The sequence below is a fragment of the Loxodonta africana genome, chromosome 3 (assembly GCF_030014295.1).
Source record: "Loxodonta africana isolate mLoxAfr1 chromosome 3, mLoxAfr1.hap2, whole genome shotgun sequence".
In the NCBI taxonomy this organism is placed as follows: domain Eukaryota; kingdom Metazoa; phylum Chordata; class Mammalia; order Proboscidea; family Elephantidae; genus Loxodonta; species Loxodonta africana.
The window spans coordinates 130,828,296-130,853,652 of NC_087344.1; the positions used below are offsets into that span (position 1 = coordinate 130,828,296).

Genomic DNA, 25,357 nt, shown 5'->3' on the forward strand with positions numbered 1-25,357 from the left:
ACAGTGCATCACATTCTCCATTCTAACCTTCGGCCTGGATGACATCTAGCTGGATGTCTCAACTCTATTTTCTCCATCAAATTCATCCAGATGCAGTCTCTTTCTACGTCCAGACTTTATCCACCTTAAATTTTTACCCTTACAGTTCACTATTCTTTAATTCAAACTCTCTCTTTCATTAAGTCAAGCTTATATTGACCAGCTTAATTGTTACCTATCATTCAAAGACCTGAATAAGTCCCATATTTTTCATGAAGTTTTTACTGAATATTAAATTTCTAAAACAAAGCTTTTCTATAAATTACCATTGAACGGATGCTCTATTCCATATATATTGTCGTATGTTATTTTCTAGGTCTTTCAAGTGAGAAAATCATAAGTCATTTTATTTATTGGGAAAGAGTCATTATTGCAAATCAACATCATTAAATATACAAGATGACAAACAAATGTAACCAAGATCAACAGAAATATATATTAAAGTTTATAATATTTTATGTAATTAATTTTAATTTACTTTTACGAATATCCAATACATACATGGTTAGAACTTGAATCAGGAATTGGCAGAATTGTCTATTTAAAAAAGTATTGAGGACCTTAAGAAATATTTGGTACATACTATATATTCTATCACAGGATAATAGCCTCACCTTTCTCAATTCTGCTTATTTCAACTGCAAACAAATTAGGTGCATTAAACTGTCTGCCAAATTAAACCAATACTAAAATAAATGCAATGGTCACCTGAGTTTTATATACTTCAATAAGGGTTTTCTGTTGATTTTCTACTTCTTGCAATTCTAAAAGTTCATTTTCGATGGAAGCAGCCTTTTCCTTTAAAGCAGCAAGTGTAGTCTAGCAAGGAATATGTAAAGAGATTTTACAAGTCATTGGGATACATTTACACTCCAGTGTTATAGGATTATAAAAACATAACTCATTTATCAACAGTTAATAAAATAATTACTTATTATATACAATTCCCATCTAAAATTTAAGAATTCAAAACATCTGTGAGTAATATTTATGAACAATTTCAATAAGACTTATGCAGGAGGGTGGACAAGGTAGCATAGTGAGTAATCACTCCCATTTATTCCCCAGCAACCAACCCACTGAGCAAGAAATAAAAACAAACACAGACTGAGATCTTAGAATCCTGGACAGCTGCTGAGGTGGTGGGAGAGTTGAGGTGAGTCTAGAAACAGGGAGAAAAGGATCAGAGGGCACCACAGAAGCTGGGAAAACCTACCCTCTAGCATCTGGAGCACTCACTCACTGAAGCCATTTTTGGAACGAAGTAGGGCAACACCCCAAACAAAGAACACAGAATGGAAGCTAAATTGAAAAAACTGTAGCCTGATTTCTAAGGCTGTGCAAATTGGCCATGGGAGTTTGCAGGCCACACACTTGGACGGGGGTGAAGGGAGTCCATGGGGTTGTGAGGAAGTGCTACTGAATCTTGCCACCGCAGACAGACAGACACTAGGACCAGGAGGTACTGAAAAGTCACCAGGAAAAGGGGGATACTTCAGACAGGCAACACACAGGAAAATGGCTAACTCCCTGCCCACAGCAGGACACCATAGGGGAGCCTGTGCAGGGGTGCCTGTGAAGGAAAGACATAGAGAGCTCCCCACCTTCACCATGAGAAAATTGAACACCGCCACTTATGTCAGCATCTGTGGCCAGCTAAAATCTGCCACACTTGCACACTGAACTTCAGAGCCCAAGCACCCAGAACTCCTGAATCAGTGCTGAATAAAACATAAAGATACGAGTGTTCTCAAATGGTTCTCAGGAGAATACGGTGGGGTGAAATCAACCAAGTATAATCAGAAAATTTTCCCGTGAAAATCTGAATTTAACCTATTAAAATTAAAAAAAAAAAGATATCAAAATGGCCCAAGTTCAACAACAACAACAACAACTTAAAAGTAAAACACAAAAAAATCAAAAAAGAAGAAGGATCAATCAAAAGGAAAACATGAAGAAGAGGAAATTTCTCCTATGGCAGCCAGATTAATATAAAAAATAGAAAATTTTCAGACAGTGGTGCTAAATATGTTTAAAGAAAGCAAAAGGAACACAGAAAACAAAATAATGGAGATCAGGGAACAAATGGAGGAACAAAATGAAAGACTCAACAAGGAAACTAGAAACATAAAAAAAAGAAAAAGAAAACTACTAGAACCGAAGAATAAAGCAACTGAATTAGAAAAAGCAAGAGAAACACTCAACAACAGAGTTGAACAGACAGAAGACAGACTAAGTGAGCTAGAATAAAGAATAACTGAACTTAACAAGTCTCAAGAAAAGAACAAAGAAAAGTGAACAAAGCCAAAAGGAACTATGAGATTTGATCAAGAAATCTAACATTAGAATTATCGGAATTCTAGAGCACCGTGACAACAATACAGGCACAGAAATAATTGGAGAGAATTTCCCAGACCTGGACAGAGAGCCAAGCCTGCAAATACCGGAAGCTACACAAACCCCAATTAGAAGATATATAAAAAGATCAACTCTACACCACATCTTAATAAAATTCCTTAAAACTAAAGACAAGGAAAGAATTCTGACAGGAGCTAGAGAGAAATACAATATAACATACCAAGGGTCTTTCATAAAAATCAGTGCAAATTTCTCCCAGAAATTCTGAGGCCAAAGACACATAAAATACTGAACAAAAAACAACTGCTGGCCAAGAATTCTTTATGCAGCAAAGTTTTCATTCAAAAATGAGGGGGAAATCAAGATATCCCCAAATAAACAGAAGCTCTGGGAATCTGCCACTACCAGACCAGCTCTGCAAGTATTACTCAACGAAGTTCTTCAGATGGAAAGGCAAGAACACTAAACAAATACTCAAATCTATATGCAGGGGGGAAAAAAATGTGAGAACTCCAAAAAACGCAACAACACAAGCAATCATAAGGACCAAGCACATAATATTTTTATGGAATAAACCCAATTATATAATCCTACAACCAATACCACATCAAGATTGTAAGTAATAGGTATAAAGCAAACTTATTGGCTATAGGATGTACAATGATGTTAATGGAAATGCACTAACAAATGAGGGAGGGAGGAGCATATCAGGAATAGATTTATTATGTTAAGGCTGTATGTTATCTGTTGTTCATATGTTAAACATCGTCACGATTGTAAGTTGTGTAATGTAATATGTGTGGTAATCACTAAGAAATCACCAAAAAAAAAAAAAACACATATGAAAAGAAGAAAGCAAAAAGGCTCATCAAGAAAGCAGCCAAATGCAAACAAAAACAGAATACAAATAAATAAAGGTGATAGGAAACACTCAAAAAAACAAATTGCAAATGAACAAGGTAGACACTTCATTTTCAGTACTAACCTTAAATGTAAATGGTCTAAACTCCCCATGTAAAAGGCAGAGAATGGCAGACTGAATCAAAAAAAAAACATTCCAACCTTTGCTGTCTACAAGTAACACACCTTAGAAATAAGGAAACAAATAGACTGAAAATGAAAGAATGGAAAAAAATATTCAATGAACCAGTAAACAAAAAAGGAGATGGACATTATATACTAATAAAAAGGTCAATTCACCAAGAAGACATAACAAGTATAAATATAGGCAGTGTCCGGATTACAATTTCCATTCCTAAGTCTGCCTTTAAGTCAAATTTGTATGTAAGTCAGAACAGTTAGGTATGGATGGTATCTAATGCCAGTTAGTCAAATGGTTGTCTTGGTAAATAGTGTACCTTTCAATGCATAAAAACATTGAAGAAACACTTCCAGGTATACTAAAACATCTTTAACATAATAATACATTAATGATAAAAATAATGTTTTGATGTGCGTTGCAAAGTAGTGCTTGATTGTTATTACGAACCATTATATATACCTCAAATTTTTAATATAATAGGCTTTACGGGAGTTGGTTCTTAACTACTGGTTGTATGTAAGTTGGACGTTCATAATCCGAGGACTGTCTATACACGGACCTAACAGCAATGTTCCAAAATACATGAAACGAATACTTATTAATATGAAAGGAGAAATAGACAATGCCACAACACTAGTAGGGGACTTCAACACACTACTTTCAATTCTAGATACAACATCACTAAGGACATTGAGAACTTAAATAAAACCATAAGCTAAGCCAATCTGACCTTACGAACATATACAAAACACTCCACCCATCAACAAAGCAATGCACATTTTTCTCCAGTGCACATGGATCATTTCCAGAACACACCATATGCTAAGGCACAAAACAAGTCTCAACAAATTTAAAAACGCTGAAATCATACAAAGCATCTTCTTGGATCATAAAAGTATGAAGCTAGAAATCAACAACAGAAAAATAAAGAAAAAAATCAACACATGGAAATTAAATAATACACTACTAAAAAAAACCACAGGGTCACAAAAGAAATTAAACACGAAATTAAAAAAGCATTAGAATTAAATGAAAACACAACATATCAAAACCTTTGGGACACGGAAAAAGCAATGCTTAGAGGGACACTCATAGCAATAAATGCCTACATTAAAAAAGAACAAAGACCCAAAATCAATAACCTAAACGAACAACTTGAACAAACAGAAAAGTAAGAGCAAAATAAGCCAAAAGCTACCAGAAAAAAAGTAAATAATAAAGATCAGGGCAGAAATAAATAAAAGGGAAAATACAAAAACAATTGAAAGAACTGACAAAAACAGAAGTTGTTTCTTTGAAAGGATCAATAAAAAAGACAAACCACTGGCTAGACTGACAATAGAAAAAAACAAAAGGGGTAAATAACCATATTAAGAAATGAAACTGCAGACATTACAACTGATCCAACCAAAATAAAGAAGATCAAGACAGATTACTATGAAAAATTGTACTCTAACAAATTTGGAAACCTAGATGAAATGGACAAATCTCTAGAAATACTCTACCTACCTGAACTAACAAAAACAGAAGTATGACATCTAAACAGATTCATTACAAAAGAAGAGAACGAAGATATCATCTAAAAAAAAAAAAAAAAGACCAGGACCAGATGGCTACACTGGAGAAATCTACCAAACATTCAAAGAGTTGACACCAATTCTACTCAATCTCTTCAAAAACACAGAAGAGGAAGGAACACTACTGACCCCTTTCTATGAAGCCAACGTGACCCTGATATGTAAACCTGGCAAAGACATCATAAGAAAATTACAGACCCATATCCCTCATGAACATAGTAGCCCTCAGAATTCAGCAACATATCAAAAATTTATACAACACGATCAAGTGGGATTCACATGAGGATTACAAGGGTGGTTCAACATTAGAAAATTATTTGATGTAATCCACCACAGAAATAAAACAAAGGAAAAGCACCATATGATCATATCAATTGATGCATAAAAGGCACCTGATAAAATTCAATACCCTTTCCTGATAAAAATCCTCAGTAAACTTTAATAGAAGGGAAATTTCTCAATATAATCAAGAGCATATATGCAAAACCAACAGCCAACATTACGCTTAATGGAGAAACACTGAGAGCCTTCCCTTTGAAAACGGAAAAGAGATAAGGATGCTCATTATTACCATCCTTATTCAATACTGTACTAGAAGTCCTAGCCACAACAATAAGGCAAGAAAGAGAAATAAAAGGTAGCCAAATAGGAAAGGAAGAAGTAAAACTATATTTGCAGATGACATGATCCTATGCACAGAAGACCCTAAAGATTCCACACACACAAAAAAAACCTGCTAGAATTAGTAGAAGAATTCACCTGTGTTGCAGGGTACAAAATCAACACACAAAAATCAGTTAGATTCCTCTACAATAACAAGGACTACTCCCAAAATATATATACATACATATCATTTACAAATGTCCCAAAACTATAAAATACCTAGGAATTAACCTAAGTACATAAAAGTCCTGTACAATGAAAATTATAAAAATACTACTACAAAAGACTAAAAGAGACCTACAAAAATGGAAAGACATCCCATACTCATGGAATGAAACACAATAGAGTAAAAATGTCAATTCTACCTAAAGCAATCTACAGATTCAATGCAATCCCCATACAAATCCCAACAACATTCTTCATTGAAATGGAAAAACTAATAACCAACTTCATATGGAAAGGAAAGAAACTTCGAATAGCCAAAGCAATATTGAAGAAAAAGAACAAAGCAGGAGGCCTCAGACTCCTTGATATCAAAACATACTATACAGCCACTGTAATCAAATCAGCCTGGTACTGGTTCAAAGGTAGACATACAGACCAGTGGACAACTGATTTTCAATAAGGGATCAAAGTCCATTCCATAGGAAAAAAAACAGTCTCCTTAATAAATGGTACTGGCAAACTGGATATCCACTTGCAGAAAAATGAAATAGGACCCACACCTCACACCACACACAAAAATTAATTCAAAATGGATCAAAGACCTAAATGCTAAACCTAAAACTACAAAATTCCTGGAAGAAAACTATGGGATCTAATCTTTTATAAAAATAACAAAACAAACATTTAACAATAAATGCATGACTAGAAGACAAAATATATAAACGGGACCTCACAAAAATTAAAAACTTATGTTCTTCAAAAGACATTATCAAAAGAGTATAAAAAGAGAACCTATGGACTGGGAAAAATCTTCAGAAATGACAAATCTAGATAAGGGTCTAATTGCCAAAATTTACAGAAAACTTCAACAACTCAACAAAAAAAGACAAAAAACCCAACTATAAAATGGGTAAATGACATGAACAGAAACTTTACCAGAGAAGACATCCAAGCAAAAACAAACACATGAAAAGATGCTCATGATCATTAGCCATTAGAGAGATGCAAATCAAAACTACAATGAGATATCATCTCACCCCAACTAAAATGGCACCGATTAAAAACACTGATGACAAATGTTTGCGAGGATTCAGGGAGATTAGAACTCTTATCCATTGCTAGTGGGATTGTAAAATGGCACAACCACTATGGAAAATGGCATGGTGCATCCTCAAAAAACTAGAAATAGAACTACTCTATGATTCAGCAATCCTACTCCTAGGAATATATCCCAAGGACCTAAAAGTAGTGTCATGATCAGATATATGCACTCCTATGTTCATTGCAGCTTTAGTCACAATAGCAAAACAGTGGAAACAAACAGTGTCCATCAGTGGATGAATGGAAAAGCAAAACATGGTACATACATACAGTGGAATACTACACAACCATAAGGAACAATGATGATTCTGCAAAACATATTATGCAGGGCATAATGCTAAGTGAAATAAGTCAAGCACATAAGGATGAATATTGTATGATACCTCTTCTATAAAAAGATAAAAATAGACATATATAAAGACCAGTGGTGTTACCAAGGAGGAGAGGGAAGGGGAAGCATGCTCTAGATTGTAAACACTTGTTTTTTTTTTTTTTTTTGGTGATGGAAAAAGTAGCATCAAATGTGAGTGTAGTGAACACAGCATGATCAAATAAATGACACCACTGAGAAGCACTCATGAGAATAGGATGCCTGTACCAAAGAATGTGACATATATAAGGAGGCAACAAATCCAACAAAGAACAAAAAATGAGTCTAGGATCATATAAGGATGGGTATAGGCATATATATATACACGGATAGGTAAAGGTGTACATATACGTGAGAACACACAGAAGTACCTACATGTACCTGTAAACACAGACAGATACATATTCATTGAAAACACAACTACAGATACTCATCAGACATAACCAAACGCTTTCCGAGATTGGTTTTCTGGGTTTGAAGGCATAGAACCATAGTTTCACGGGACAATTCAGTTCATAAAGTTTACGTTCTGCATGCTAGTGAAGCGAGTAGCCTCTGGGGTCTCAAAAGCTTGTGAGCATCCATCTAATATGCAACTATAGGTCTCTACTTGTCAGGATCAAAAGAGTAGGAAGGTAACCAAAATCACAGAGAAGAAATAAGCATACAAGGCTGACAGCCTACACGAGCCACAAATTCAACTTTCCTGAGACCGGAAGAATTAGATGGTGCCTGGCTACCACAATGGGCCTATCTGACCGGGGACATAACTGATGATCCTGGTTATAATGGGAGAAAAATGCAGAACAAAACCCAAATTCTTAAAAATGGCCAGACTAACTGGACTGCCTGAGACCAGAGGACTCCCTGAGGCGATCACCCTGAGACACTCTTTACACCTTGAACCCGAACTATCCCGAGATCACCTCCTAACAGAAAAGCAGAGTGACACACATAATAAAGGCTACTATCCATTAGATTATTGTGCTACTAAAAATACACCTGTATGAGTCCAAAGGGTCAACACTCAATTCTAAGCAAAGATGAGAAGATAAGGCAGCAGGAAAACTGGAGTACTGGAAATGGGACAACCAGAACACAATGAGAATGTTGACACGATGTAAAAATGTAACTAATGTAAAAAATGACACTAATGATCAATTTGTGAGGAAACTGTCAAAGGGTAACCTAACTTGCTGTGTAAGCTTTCACCAAAAACACAATAAAATATTATTTAAAAAAAGACTTACGCAGGACATATATTTTAAAATGTACTGGCCAAAAAAAAAAAAAAAGGCTTGAAAATAGACCAAGTTCACATATAGGAAGACTCAATGCTATTGACATATCAGTTTTTTCAAATTAAATTAAAGCTTTAAGACAATTCCAACAAAAGTATAATATTTTGTATATGAGAAAATTCATTTAAAATTCATATAGAAGAATAAATAGAAAATACAAGGTAATAAAATTTTGAAAGGAATACTAAGTAGGGATCTTAGTACTTTTAGATATTAAAATGTAAAAAGAGCTAAAATTACTAAAAATACGAACAACAAACAACAAAAGATCAATTGAATAGAAAAGAAAAAGATAAAAATAGTATTTAGTATACATACAGGTAATATTTTTAAATCAATAGTGAAAAAGTAGGTCACTAAACAAATGGTAATAAGACTGCTTAACCATAAGGAAAAAAAATTCGTGAAGTATTATTTTTTACCTTTAACTCTTTAATTCATTTTGATTCATTTTTAGTGTTCTGTTGAGGCAAGTAGTTAACCCAACACTAAAAATGAATCAAAATGAATTAAAGAGTTAAATGCCAAAAATAAAGCTTTAAACTTTTTTAAAGAAGGTCTTCCCACATGTTTGAAGAAGCAACCAAACCCAAAAAACCAAACTCATTGCCATCGAGTTGATTCTGACTCATAGTGATCCTACAGGACTGAGTAGAACTGCCCCATAAGGTTTTCAAGGAGCACTTGGTGGATTCAAACTGCTGACCTTTTGGTTAGCAGCTGAACTCTTAACCACTATGCCACCAGGGTTTCCGAAGAAGAAACAGCAGTTGGAAAATACAGCCTTGATGATAGGAATGACTCATGACATCACGTGATAGAATTTTGGAAGAGCAACTGCTTCTTTATTGCAAATACCTTTTTCAACAACATAAATGGTGACTATACATGGGGATAGCACCAAATGGAATGCACAGAAATCAAATTGGCTACATCTATGGAAAGAGACAATGGAAAAGCTCAATACCATCAGTCAGAACAAGGCCAGGGGCTTACTGCATGTGGAACAGACCAACAATTGCTCATACACAAGTTGGAGTTGAAGTTGAAGCTGAAGAAAATTAGAACGAGTCCGTGAGACCCAAAGTATGACTTTGAGTATATCCCATCCGAATTTAGAGATCATCTCAAGAATAGATTTGACATATTGAACACTAATGACCGAAGACCAGATGAGTAATGGAATGACATCAAGGACATCATACATAAAGAAAGCAAGAGGTCATTAAAAAGACAAGAAAGAAAGACCAAAATGGATGTCAGAAGAGACTCTGAAACTTACTCTTGAACATCAAGTAGTTAAAGCAAAAGGAAGAAATAATGAAGTAAAGAGATAAACAGAAAATTTCAAAGGGCAGCTCGAGAAGACACAGTAAAGGTTTATAATGACATGTGCAAAAACCTGGAGTTAGAAAACCAAAAGGGAAGAACAGGACTGGCATTTCTCAAGCTGAAAGAACCCAAGAAAAAATTCAAGCCTCGAGTTGCAGTAATAAAGGATTCTATGGGGAAAATATTAAGCGATGCAGGAAGCATCAAAAGAAGATGGAAGGAATACAGAGTCACTGTACCAAAAAGAATTGGTCGACATTCAGCCATTTCAGGAGGGAGCATATGATCAAAAACGAATGGTGCTGAAGGATGAAGTCCAAGCTGCACTGAAGACACTGGCGAAAAACAAGGCTCCAGGAACTGATGGAATACCAATTGCAATGTTTCAACAAATGGATGCAGCTCTGGAAGCACTTACTCCTCTATGCCAAGAAATTTGGAAGACAGCTACCTGTGGCCAACTGACTGGAAGAGATTCATATTTGTACTCATCCCAAAGAAAAGAGGTCCAACAGAATGTGGAAATTATCAAGCAATATCATTAATATCGCACACAAGTAAAACTTCGCTGAAGATCATTCAAAAGCAGCTGCAGCTAGAAATTCAAGCTAGACTCAGAAGAGGACGTGGAACAAGTGGTATCATTGCTGATATCAGATGGATCATGGCTGACATCAGAGAATACCAGAAAGATGTTTACCTGTGTTTTACTGACTATGCAAACGCATTCAACTATGCAGATCACAACAAATTATGGCTAACATTGCAAAGAATGGGAATTCTACAACACTTAATAGTGCTCATGAGGAACCTGTACTTAGACCAAGAGGCAGTCATTCTAACAGAACAAGGGAATACTGTGTAATTTAAAGTCAAGAAAGGTGTGTGTCAAGGTTGTAATCTTTCACCACACTTATTCAATTTGTATGTTGAGCAAATAATCCAAGAAGCTGGACTGTATGAAAAACATGGCATCAGGATTGGAGGAAGCATTAACAACCTGTGTTATGCAGATGACACAACCTTGCTTGTGGAAGGTGAAGAGGACTTGAAGCATTTACTGACGAAGATCAAAGACTACAGCCTCCAGTATGGATTGCACCTCAACATAAAGAAAACAGAAGTCCTCACAACTGGACGAATAAGCAACATCATGATAAACTGAGAAAACATCGAAGTGGTCAAGGATTTCATTTTATTTGGATCCACAATCAACGCCCAGGGAAGCAGCAGTCAAGAAATTAAAAGATGCATTGCACTAGGCAAATCTGCTGCAAAAGACCTCTTTCAAGTGTTAAAAAGCAAAGATCTCACTTTAAGGATAAGGTGTGCCTGACCCAAACCATGGTGTTTTCAATAGCCTCATACGCATGTGAAACCTGGACAATGAATAAGAAGACTGAAAAAGAATCAATACATTTGAATTATGGTGTCGGCAAAGATAATTAAATATACCATGGACTGCTAAAAGAACAAAAAATCTGAAAAATCTGTCTTGAAAGAAATACAGCCATAATGCTCCTTAGAAGCAAGGATGGAGAGACTTTGTCTCAGGTACTTTGTACATGTTATCAGGAGGGATAAATCCCTAGAGAAGGATATCATGCTTTGTAATATAGACCCCACACCCCAGTGCCATCGAAACGGAGAGACCCTCAAGGAGATGGACTGACACAGAATGGGATTAAGCATAGCAATGATTGTGAGGATGGCGCAGGACCAGGCAGTTTCGTTCTGTAGTACATAGGGTAGCTATGAGTCGGAACAGACTCAATGGCACCTAACAACAACACGAGGAGCCCTGGTGGCTCAGTGGTTAAAATGCTCAGCTACTAGTTGAAAGGTCAGCTGTTCGAACCCACCAGTCACTCCACAGGAGAAAAGATGTGGCAAACTGTTTCTATAAAGATTTACAGCCTTGGAAACCCTATGGAGTAGTTCTACCCTGTCCTGTAGGGTCGCTATGAGTTGGAATCGACTAGACAGAAGTGGGTTTGGTTTCGGTTTGGTTAGGTTATAGTTGAGTTAGTATTTTTATTAAGGTTGTTATTTTCATTAATGATCTACTAATTAGAAAGTCAATATAAGTGACTAAACTTGATAAATCAAGAAACAGTGGTAAAAGTACATGATTTAGAGATATGCAGATAACAATCAAGAGATACAAAAATAGAAAACTTTTAAAGAATTAAAACTAGTTTTCAAAAAGTTGCAGATTAAAACCATAGATACCAATTTAACCTGTCAAAATAACCAAAATAAAAACAATAAATGCATTTAATTTCCAGTGCTGATGAGGTATAGAGAACTGATGGCAATACAGAGGATGTAATATTTTCAAGAAGAAATTTGGCAAAGCATGTCAAGACCTTTAAAGATATTCATATTCTTTGACCCAGTAATTTCATATCTAGGAATCTAACAAAGATAAAGAAAACACAACAAAAATTTTATTTACAAAAAAGTTCACCAGAACACTATTTATAAATGTTAAAAAACTGGGAATAAATATGAATGTCCAACAGGAAAGAATAGTTAAGTAAACTACATAATACTTCAATAAGGAATATATATTACAGAGTAATTTTAAATTATCTTAATAAAGAATTTATATTATATATCACACACCCTAATATATTTTTCCATATTAAAATGAATGAATCAAGATATATTCAGTTTAATAATAACTATGAAAAAAAACAGAAATGTTACAAAATGTGGTTATCTCTGGTAGATGTGGGATGACAGGTTATTTTGTTCTTTCCTTTAGTTTCCATATTCTATAGTTTCCAAGTTTACCATAAAAAAACAAACCCATTGCAATAGAGTCGATTCCAACTATAGTGTCCCTCCATGACAGAGTAGATCTGCTCCATAGGGTTTCCAAGGGGTGGCTGGTGGATTTGAATTGCCAACCTTTTGGTTAGCAGCCAAGCTGTTAGCCACTGCGCCACCAGGGCTCCGAGTTTACCATAATGAGTATGCATTCTTCTTTCCAAAGATAATTCAAGATAATGGACAATCAGAAGTAGGAGGAACCATGTCTATTGAAAATTTTATTTTCTAAAGACAACACAAGAATTTCACATTGCTTGGTAGGACTAAAATGGACTAAAGAAATTTTCTGAAGGAAAAAAAAAATCCAATTCTGAATGTAACTGTTAAAAACTTAATTAAGGTGAGATAACTTTGTGTTATCTTTCCCGACAAAATATAGCCAAAAGTAATTACATTACTAAATAAGTTAAAGGTGAGAAAAGTAGGATCTTGTTGCTGGTCATTCAGGAATGCTCTGCTCATTCCTAAGTGACCACAGGCAACAGGGCTGCCAATTTCAAGTCCTCCACTTCAAACTGCTTGAGTTCTCCGTTTAGAACACAACCAATTTGAGACTGACGAGTCTGGCCTTGCCCACTGATCTAAAAAGGAACCATGATGAGAAAAATTACCAACTTTATAAACCAATGGAGGAAAAATATCTTTCAGATTTGGGTAATCCATTGCCTTTCTGTCATATATATTAATCAATCTTTAATTACTACACACTGTACATCTCCTACATAGACAGATCAGTACCTAGAAAATAAGCTGGCCCCTGGGGACATATGACAAAACATACAATGAATAAAATTCTCTCTCTGGTACATGGCACTTTCCATATGTAGCGAAACATAGGTTTAGAAAAAGGTAAAGAGATTTGGGTGCATCTCCAATTTTCTTTTAGAAAATAATCTTTCTAAGTAACAGTTAAGAAACTTAAAGCCTGGAATACCATCATTTTGTTACGATGATTTTCTTTGGTGATAATCTTTTAAATTTCTAGTTTCTTTTTCCATAAACAAACTCATAAAAATAGTTCATTATAATTTTTACATAATGTCAACAAAATTTTAAGCAAGTAATTGTAGTAATTTTTACAAGAAAAAGAAATGAATAAATTTCTAATGTAAAATAAAACTTAACCCTTAAAAGAAATAAAGTCTTAGCATTTCTTTCTTAATACTAAAGGTAACTTTTCTCTCAAGTACCACATAAATTATCTACATTCAAGACTTCTCAGTACATAGAATAAATGCACATTTTTTAAGCTAAGTCTAAATGCAGTGATAAAGTCAAACTATTATAAACAGCAAAACAATGTTAAATGCTTATTTTACAAGTTTCTCTAAAATGTACTCTAAGCGACTAATATACTATTACTAATCCTGCGTACACAAATTTTATTTCACGGTTTAAAAAAATTCTTTTCTGTCTTCTATTTTATGTTCTCTAAAAGCAGTATTATGGAAGCAAAAGTCATGCCATCACCTTTAGTCAAGTCTCATCTGGTTGTCTGAAAACTTAAAAATCTTTTTCTCAGAAAGAAAAAGCTTCTTTCCCATCACTTTTCTGTTACACATACAAACTAATCACCCCTTGGGTTTCCGCTAAGTTGGAAAATTCCTTCTGGTTATGAAGAAGCCAAGAACATACTTTCTGGTTTCAAACAGACCAGGCTTGAGGTTGTATCCTATCGTAACCATGACACCTAGAAATAATCTTATACATTAAAGTCAACATGATTTTGGATGATTCACTTAAGTGCTAAAATTAGATAGTAAATAGTTTTTTTTTTTTTTTAAGTTGAGACAGAGACGGTTATTTAACTTTCTAAATCTTATTTGGTACTGTTGAAAACAAATTTTTAACATGTATTTGTGTATCAACTACTGACAATGAAATACATATATGTGTGCATGTAATATGGGTATCTAATACAGATATTCAGAAACAGACATATAAGTAGTTTTAAAAGTTACTCATTATAATGATATTCTACTACTCTGAGACACATAAAGGACAAAATAAGAGCACTATACTAAACATACTTCATTACTTCAAGCTACTTCTACTGAGTAGACTAAGTTGTTATTACATAATACATGTACAAGTACATGCACATAAATATACATATAAAAAAAGTTACTCATTATAATGATATTCTACTACTCTGAGACACATAAAGGACAAAATAAGAGCACTATACTAAACATACTTCATTACTTCAAGCTGCTTCTACTGAGTAGACTAAGTTGTTATTACATAATACATGTACAAGTACATGCACATAAATATATATATTACCTTTAATTTTGTATTCTCAAGATTGACAGTTTCATTTTCATGTTCAATGGACTGAAGTTGTCTAAGAATTTCTTCACATGAATTTTTTCCATGGTCTTCCATTTTCTTCAGGTCTTCCAAAAGATTAGTGATTTGCCTTTATAAAATGAATGATACATTTTACAAAAGTCATAGAAATTTTTATTCAAATAATACATTTGATTGAAATCATTCTAATAGGGTGCACTGTTTCAAATAGGAAACATGTAAAAAGTTACTAGAATTAATAGAACAAGAGCAATAGGAAGAAATAAGCTAAAGAGTTATCACAGAAGTGACAGCTAAACCAGCTGCTGCAAGTCTCTGCTATGGCCACAATCTAAACATCTTTCTTTTCTCTCTCTTTCATTTATCTTTTCTCCATTTCCTTTGCCCATATTTTAATGATGTCTGATAAACACAAAAATAGTTTAAGCAAACTGGTGTTATCTGGAATTAGAAACAACTGCCCATTGATGATGTCAACAAAAAATTATACAATATTCTTTTCTGGATTCAATACAATGTCTGAATTATTACCTACAGGTATGCTTCTCTGTCTGTCTCATTCACACACTTATTCATGTACACACAACAGTTTCAGAGCAAAGTTTAATAAGAGGATCAAGGGAGGCAATAATAATTAATATTTAGAAAAAAATTATATATGCAGGTTTTCAATGATAAAAATGAGAATATTCAGGAAACAAAACATTTAATAAGTAAATATTCAGGGTTCATTATTGTTAGCTTATCTATAACAAATTTCAAATCACAAAATATATGTATTTTTATTCATTTATTATCTTTGTTATACAGTTTTAAGGAATTTTAATTAAGGAATAATACTTTTTAAGATTTTGAAAGCATTTATACATTATAGTATAAATGTTTTAACATATACCCACTTATTGCACGTTCTTATTTAATAGAGAAATATCACTTCCATCTTAAGACAAAATTAGTATTAAGTTACTACATGTGCTAGATGACATACACTCAAATAGCATATACTGACCTACAAGTTCAAAATTTCAAAATGTGAACACCAATGCACTTTTAATGGGTGATTTTTTTTTTTTGCATTTTTATAGTAAAGTAAAACAGGAAAAGTTTATAGAATTACAAATAGCAAAAATAAATTAGATAGACAGCACCTTTACCACATGTAACACAGAAGGACGAACATACAAACCATTCAAAATTGAGGAGAACAGAAAATACTAAACAGAAAGATTCTAAGTTTGTTTGTTTGTTTTTCCCCCTTACTTTTTCAGTGTTTCGATCTGAACCTCCAACTCGGTTTTTTCTATTATAACTTTCTCGTAATGATTTTTCCAAGCAGTGGAAGCTGAAATTGTTTCAGACAACTTGGCTTCCTAAAAAATACATAAAGTACTCACATTGTAACTGAAGAATGTTTTTGTTTTGTTCAGGGACGTAAACACAAATGTATTACAAATAAGGAAATACTCATCCTATAAAGTATAGAGCTTTTATTACGAGAAAATTGCAGTGTACTACTCTAAAAGCAGGAAAGTTTTAAAGTGAATATTAATAAAAACTCTATATTACTAATATGTTATATGCACATAGTGGCACTTGCAACTTGATCATTTTAAAGGATGCTGATGCAACCATTTTCAAATAATGCTTCATATTAATTCCCTTTCTATTTACTGGACTTTTTTTTTTTGCCTCCTATATACAGAAGATGCTAACTACCACATAAACATCAGAGGAAGAAAGAAGACCTCTATGGTGTATGTAGAAACTATCATCAAACCCACATCTCCATGGCATTTAACCATACAGCTTATTCATCTTTGTTATAATGACACCAGGCTCTGTTTGGTAGAGGTCACCCTGTCAGCCTTTGAATACTGCTACTACCAAAAAAAAAGAGGTGAACATGGTAGTAGTAACTTATCCAGTTTGAATGTGAGCTCCATGAAGTATGGATTTTGCTTATTTCGTTCACTGTTGTTTTGGTGTAGTGGTTACGAACTCAGCTGTTAACCAAAATGTCAGCAGTTCAAATCTACGAGCTGCTCCTTGGAAACCATACAGGGCAGTTCTACTCTGTCCTATAGGGTCGCTATGTATCACAGTTGACTTGGTGGCAGCAAGTCTGGTCTTTTGGTTCTGGAACAAGTATTTCTAGGATCTCGAACAGTGCCTGGCACACAGTAGGCACTCAATAAATAAGTGTCAAATGAATCAGCCCTTTGAAGATTCACCTAAAGAGCTGTAACCATTGTGCCCCTTGTCTGCATTCTACAGAAAAACAAACTGCACTGAAATGGCAACAGTGCCAGTAATTACTAATCAGAAGACCCAGAAGTAGTAATGACAAAAGCTAACATTTATTGGGTACTCCTTGTTTCCTTCCATCATTCATTCATTTATTCACTGAACAAGTATTTATTGAACATCTATTATGTGTAAGGAAACACTGATGGTGTAGCAGCTAAGTGCTACAGCTGCTAACCAAAAGTTCAGCAGTTCAAATCCACCAGGTGCTCCTTGGAAACTCTATGGGGCAGTTCTACTCTGTCCTATAGGGTCACTACGAGTTGGAATCGACTTGAGGGCAACGGGTTTGGCCGTTTTTACTATGTGTAAGATATTTTCTGTTTATATTTTTTCACAGTAATATTTTTGATATATTGAAGGTTAGTATTATTTTCATATTTTATCAAAAATAAAATTTAATATACATTATGAAATATAAGTTGAGTATTTAAATTATGATGTAATTAAAATATTTAGAAATTTTATCTTTATAGAAAGCAATTGATATACTACTTTCTCAGGGGATTATAGCCAAAAGGTATGTAACTTACATAGCTAATTAGTATGACATTCTTAGAATGTAGGAACCAGCCTGTGACGGAATCATTTTCCTGGAGACATTCTGAGGTGGCCTACCTTTTTTCTTTGCTTTAAGGAAATGGCACATCTTAGCCACCAGAAGCTAATTTAGAATCCGTCAAATTTTCAAAGAAGAAAATGGGATAATTCTTCAGTGTACCAGATCCCTGTTACAAAGCATTTAACATCCCAGGCTCTTGGGTACTAAATGTCAGAATCAGTTTTCCCCAGCACTTTAAACATCTTCATTTCTTTTTTCATCTGTCCTTGTAAACATGCAGATATAAAGCAAAAGCTCCCTTCACCCTTCCTTCCACTGCATTCAAACTGTACCTGAACTGGTAACTTGCCTTGATTGTTAGCAGTAACCAAGTTGGCCCCCTGCTCATGGAGACCCCGTGAACAATGGGGTGGAACCAGTGTGATCCATAGGGTTTTTACTCGTTGATTTTCAGAAGTAGATTGTCAGGCCTTTCTTCCTAGCCTGTCTTAGTCTGGAAGGTCTCCTGAAATCTGTTCAGCATCACAGCAACATGCAAATCTCCACTGACAGACAGGTGGCTGCACTTGAGGTGCACTGGCTCACTGGCTGGGAATTGAACCCAGGTCTCCTGCAAGGAAGGCAAGAATTCTACCACTGAACCACTGCTGCCTTCGAATGGGTTTAACTATCAAAGACCATGGACCTTCGCAAGTCCTCATTCTCCTTGACCTCTCTGTAGTGCTTGGCAAATTTCAGGCATTATGTAGATATGTATTATAATATGCAAATTTGACATCTTTGATATGATCTATTATTTAGCCCTTGTATTGTTGCTAAACTGTTCGTGTCTTTGGACTTAAGACACTGTTTTAAACAATGGCATTCAGAGGTAAATGGGAAAAGGAAATGCCTGCTTCCCAGGGCTTATATTCCAGCAGAGGGAAATAGTTTAAAAAATTAGTAAACTAATTAACAAATGAAATAATTTCAGACTCTAGTAAGTATTAAGTGCTATAAAGAAAATTTAACATGGTGATATGACTAATTGTTGTGGGCCTACTTCAAAAGGAGTGGTCAGGGAAGACCTTTCTGAAGAGATGTCAGTTAAAAACACATCTGAATGATTAAAAAAAGAAGCACTTATCGCCAGCCCAGGAAGAATATTTCAGCTAGAGGCAACAGTAAACAAACAGGGCAAAAAAAGGAACAAACCATTTCTGCTGATGAACAGAAAGGTTACCAGCTGCCATCCAGTTGACGGCAAATATGGCAAACCCCACGTGTGTCAAAATGGAACCACGCTTTATAGGGTTTTCAATGGCTGATTTTTCATAAATAAATGGGCAGGCCCTTCTTTTGAGGTGCCTGGGTTATACTTGAACCTCCAAACTTTCGGTTAGCAGCCAAGCACTTAACAATTTGCACCACCCAGGGACTCAAAAAAGGTGGTTATTATGGCAAAAATGTAGTGTGGCTAGGCACTATGCTTTGACATAGATTTTTTTCATTTATTCCTCCTTGGAGTTGGAATCGACGCCACAGCAACGGGCCTTTTTTTTAAGTGTTAAAAAGCAAAGACGTCACTTTGAGGACTAAGGTGCACCTGACCCAAGCCATGGTATTTTCAATCACCCCATATGTATGTGAAAGCTGGACAATGAGTAAAGAACCAGAGAAGAATTGATGCCTTTGAATTATAATGTGGGCAAAGAATACTGAATATACCACAGAATGCCAGAAGAATGAAAGTCTGTCTTGGAAAAAGTACAGCAAGAATGCTCCTTAGAAGTGAGGATGGCAAGACTTCGTCTCACGTACTTTGGACATGTTATCAGGAGGGACCAGTCCCTGGAGAAGGACATCATGCTTGGTAAAGTAGAGGGTCAGTAAAAGAGATGATGACCCTTGACAAGATGGACTGACACAGTGGCTAAAACGATGGGCTCAAACATAGCAACAATTGTGAGGATGGTGTAGGACTGCGCAGTGTCTCATTCTGCTGTACACAGGGTCATTGAGTAGGAACCGACTCGATGGCACCTAACAACAACAACAACACAATCATACGATAGGTATTATTATTGTGCCCTGTCTTAGTTATCTAGTGCTGCTGTAACAGACATACCACAAGTGAGTGTCTTTAACAAACTGAATTTTATTTTCTCACAGTTTTCATAGTGACCCTATAGGACAGAGTAGAACTGCCCCATTGGGTTTCCAAGGAGAAGCTGGTAGATTCGAACTGCTGACTTTTTCGTTAGCAACCTGAGCTCTTAACCAGGGCTCCTCTCAAAGTTTAGGAGTCTAGAAATCCAAATTCAGGGTGCTGGCTTCAGGGGAAGGCTTTCTCTCTCTGTCAGCTCTGGAGGAAGGTGTTTGTCTATTCTGAGCTTCTGCTCCTGGGCAGTCTTCATGTGGCTTGGCATTTCTCTTTCCCCATCTGTTTCCTAGCTTGCTTAAATCTCTTTTATATCTCAAAAGAGACTGACTCAAGATAGACCCTACACTAATCTTGCCTCATTAACATAACACAGACAACCCATTCCTAAATGGGATTATAACCACAGGCACGGAAGTTAGGATTTACAACACATACTTTGAAGGGACATAATTCAATCCATAACATGCCCCATTTTATAAATTTAGAATTTAGAATGGTTAAATAACTTACCCAAAGTCACAAGGTTAACAAGTGGCAGAGTCTTCCTATACTAAAATCTGGGACACAGATGATATTTAAATAGGAAAACTCCAAGAATGTTAATGACTCAATTAGTTTTTACCACTCAACAATATCTTCAGATATTTAACCATATCTACAACCTTCTAGACTTTGAACCTGGTCTTTAATTCTTTTATCTAAATTCTTTTGAATATAGGTTAAATATTAGAGCCTTAAAAATGTTAACAATTAAGATTATAAAATATTAAGTTGTTTTGTTTACACAAGCTCTTGTACAAGTCTGTTTTCATTTCTAAAAGCCTCTAATAATTCTATAAGCCTTAACACAAGTTCTTAAGAGGTACGATACCAGAGAGGCATTAAAAAGTGTAAATGTTTTAGTAATTGGCAATTGAATAAATACAATTCATTAAAAACAACAAAGGATTAAGTCCATTTTTCAACTGTATACTACAACCAAAGATATCTTTCACATGGTGTCTTTACGTCAGCATATGGGTTTAAATGCATTACAGACAGTAAATGAAGTAAATTACTGGATAAAGTCATATGGCCTAATAACATAAATCAGCATTTCTCAAACTGATGTTCCTTACAGCCAGTTCCAAGAGTTGTTTTGTGGGAAAAAGAAGAGTTCTGTGGTTAAACAAGTGTGGGAAACTCTTGAGTTCCACAGACTTAATTGCACTGCACTACTGAAGGACTCCTCTGAACCTTTAATATGCTAACATACAATGTAAATTTCCAAGGGAGAATTTATGTGAAGTGTTACCTTTAGTTAGTTGGCCATAGAAGTCTTTTGTGTGTGGGGGGGATACAACTTGATATCTCCTTTAAGTAACATTCCAAAGGAAATGCTGATACAATTTAACACACAAATTTGATATCTTTGAAAATAGGATACTGAAGCATAGAGTGTAAAGAATGTTTGTCTAGTATCAGGAGCATTAAGAGAAGAATAAAATTATGATATTAAGCATCATGACATTAACTACACAAACTTAACTAAAAACAAAAAATATATCTTTAAAAAAAATAATATATATACTCACCTGGTCTCTAATTTGGGAAGTAAGGTTTTCAATGTTTTCCATAAAATGTTCAAGCCTTTTTTTGTAAGCTTTAGATGCCTTCTTCAGAGCTATGGCTTTTTGCTTACTTGATTCTTTGATCACTACGGCCTCATGCTTATTCTTTCTCAATTGTAAATTCCATTTAGCTATCTTTGTTTCTAAGCTCTAAAAAAAAAAAAAGCAACAATTAAATCATTTTATGACTCTAATATTTATGTAAACATTATAAAAATATGTAAAAAATCTTCCAGACAGATGTTATCAAAACAATCATAAGGTTAATAAAAAGCAAAACAGTAGAGAAATATGATTTTACCAATGCTTATTTGTAACCAGTTACAGAATGCATATTTAAAATATATGTCTACACAAAACCAAAGCTACTTATTAAAAACACTAATATTAATGATTACGGTACAAACACTAACTTCATTAAAAAAATTTTTTGTGATTAAATTTTTTTTTCCTACAAAACTCTCTTTCAAATATGATGATGAAATTAGTACACTTCCAGATAAACAGAAATTAACAGAATATGTAAAAACCAAGCCAAACTTACAAGAATTATTAAAGGGAGTCCTTCATTCTGAGAACAAACAACATCATAGACTGAATCTAGGAGAGAAGATTGTACCAGCCAGCTACCAACCTAGGAAATGAACTCTCAAGGACTATCCAAAACCAAAAGAATTACAACAAGGAACCAAAGAGGTAAATTTATAAATGACAACAATGTCAGAACAATAAAAGAGGGAATAAACAGTGTAGGTATAGAACTTTCTAATAGCGAGAGAGAGAAAGGCAAGGTGATACCAAATAATAATAGACTGGTTCAAATCTAGGAAGATAAGGGCAAATTTCAAGGTAAAAACAAAGAAAGTTAACAAAACTACGTATCAAAATGAAGAAAAACATAAAATCTCAATAAAAACAAAATCTACAAAAACAAAAGAAATGAAAAAGAAACCCACAAACAAAAGGAATTCAGCACAGGAAGTAAGAGGAACAAAGACAATGCTAGCACCACAAAAAAAAGCAATACAAAATGACAGCAATAAACTCACACCTATCAATAATTACACTGAACGTAAATGGCCTAAATGGACCCATAAAGAGACAGAGAGTAACAGAATGGACAAAAAACAGGATCCATCAATATGCTGTCTCCAAGAGACACACCTGAGGAAAAAAAACGTAAATTTATTAAAAATCAAATGATGGGAAAAAAATATATCAAGCAAATAGCTACCAAAAAAGAGCAGGAGTGGAAATACTAATGTCGGATAAAATAGACTTTAAAACAAAATCCACCATAGAAGACAAAGGGCACTATATAATGATTAAATGGATGATCCATCATGAAGACTTAACCATAATAAACACCTATGCGCTCAGTGACAGGGCTCCAAAATACATAAAACAAACTCTAACAGCACTGAAAAGAGAAATTAACAGTTCCACGATAAATAGTGGGAGACTTCAACACGCCACTCTCGGTAATGGACAGAACATCTACAAAGAAACTCAGCAAAGATACAGAAGAGCTAAAGGGCACAATCAGCCAACTTGACCTCATAGACACATATAGAACACTCCACCCAACAGCTGCAACACTCTTTTACAATGCACATGGAACATTCTCCAGAATAGACCACATCTTAGGCCACAGAGCAACCTTCAACAAAATCCAAAACACTGAAATAATACAAATATCTTCTCTGATCACAACACAATCAAAGTAAAAATTAACAGGAAGAGCAAGGAAAAAAATCAATTACATGGAAATTGAACAACACTTTATTTAAAAACCACTGGGCAATACAAGAAATCAAAGACTGAATCAAAAAATTCTAGGATCAAACAAGAATGAAAACACATCTTACCAAAACCTTTGGAACACAGCAAAGGCAGTCCTCAGAGGTCAATTTGTTGCAATAGATGCACACATCAAAAAAGAAGGGTCAAAACATTAGCTATACAACTTGAACAAGTAGGGACAGAACAGCAAAAGAAGCCCACAGGCACCAGAAGAAAAGAAATAGTAAAGATCAGAGCAGAAATAAATGAAATAGAGAACAGAAAACCAATAGAATCAACAAAACCAAAAGTTGGTTCTTTCAAAGTGTCAACAAAATCAACAAACCACTGGCCAAAATGACAAAAGAAAAACAAGACAGGAAGCAAATAACCCAAATAAGAAATGAAATGGGGCTCATTACAACAGACTCAGCTGAAATAAAAAGGATCATAACAGAGTATTATGAAAAACTATCTTCAACAAATTTGAAAACCTAGAGGAAATGGACAAATTTCTGGAAACACACTACCTACCCAATCCAACACAAAACAATGTTGAAAATATGAACAGACCCATAACAAGGGAAGAGATTGAAAAGGTAACAAAAAAACTCCCAACAAAAAAAAGCCCTGGCCCAGATGGCTTCACTGGAGAATTCTACCAAACATTCAGAGAAGAGCTTACACCAGTACTACTCAAACTATTTCAGAACATAGACGAGAAAGGGATACTTCTGAATTCATTCTATGAAGCCAGCATAACCCTGATACCAAAACCAGGCAAAGACACCACAGAAAAAGAAAATTACAGGCCAATATCCCTCATGAATATAGATACATAAATTCTCAACAAAATTCTAGCCAATAGGATTCAGCATCATATCGAAAAAATAATACACCACGACCAAGTAGGATTCATACCAGGTATGCAAGGATGGTTCAACATTAGAAAATAAAGCAGCGTAATCCACCCCATAAATAAAAGGAAAGAAAAGAATCACACGATCATCTCAATTGGTGCAGAAAAGGCATTTGACAAAGTCCAACACCCATTCCTGATAAAAACTCTCAATAAAATAGGTATAGAGGGGAAATTTCTCAACATAATAAAGGGCAGCTATGCAAAACCAACCATTCTTAATGGACAGTGGCTGAAAACATTCCCTTTGAGAACAGGAACAAGAAAAGGATGCCCTTTATCACCATTCCTACTTAACATTGTGCTGGAAGTCCTAACTAGAGCAATAAGGCAAGAAAAAGAAATAAAGGGCATCCAATTTGGTAATGAAGTTAAACTGTCCCTATTTGCATATGATATGATACTATACATAGAAACCCAAAAGACTTCACGAGAAAGCTACTGGAACTAATAGAAAGATTCAGCAGAGTAGCATGATACAAGATAAACACACAGAAATCAGCTGGCTCCCTATAGTACAATAAAGAGAAGGATGAAAAGAAAATCATGGAAATACCATTTATAACAACCCCTGAAAAAATAAAATACTTACAGATAAATCTAACCAGGGATGTAAAAGAGCTATACAAAGAAAACTACAAAACACTACTGCAAGAAACCTAAAGAGATCTACATAAATGGAAAAACATACCACCCTCATGGATAAGTAGACTCAACATTGTGAGAATGACAAGCCTACCCAAAGCAATTTACAAATACAATGCAATACCGATCAAAATAACAACATTCTTTAAAGAGATGGAAAAACTTATCATTAACTTTATATGGAAAGGCAAGAAGCCCCAAATAAGTAAAGCACTACTGAAGAAGAATAAAGTAAGAGAACTTGCACTACCTGACCTCAGAACCTATTATACAGCTACGGCAGTCAAAACAGC

General features: G+C 34.8%; 1 protein-coding gene across 5 annotated transcripts in view; it reads right to left on the reverse strand.

Moving 5' to 3' along the window:
- The window catches only part of ODF2L (outer dense fiber of sperm tails 2 like), a 67,705-nt gene that overhangs the window by 19,167 nt on the left and 23,181 nt on the right, over positions 1 to 25,357 (reverse strand). For all 5 annotated transcript variants that reach the window (XM_023549412.2, XM_010591140.3, XM_010591141.3 and 2 more), the window contains 4 exons: positions 21,683 to 21,868; positions 16,360 to 16,469; positions 15,073 to 15,208; positions 748 to 858 (listed from right to left, as the gene is read on the reverse strand). In XM_023549412.2, the coding sequence (XP_023405180.2) occupies positions 748 to 858; positions 15,073 to 15,208; positions 16,360 to 16,469; positions 21,683 to 21,868 (543 nt within the window). The remainder of the gene's footprint in view (positions 1 to 747; positions 859 to 15,072; positions 15,209 to 16,359; positions 16,470 to 21,682; positions 21,869 to 25,357) is intronic.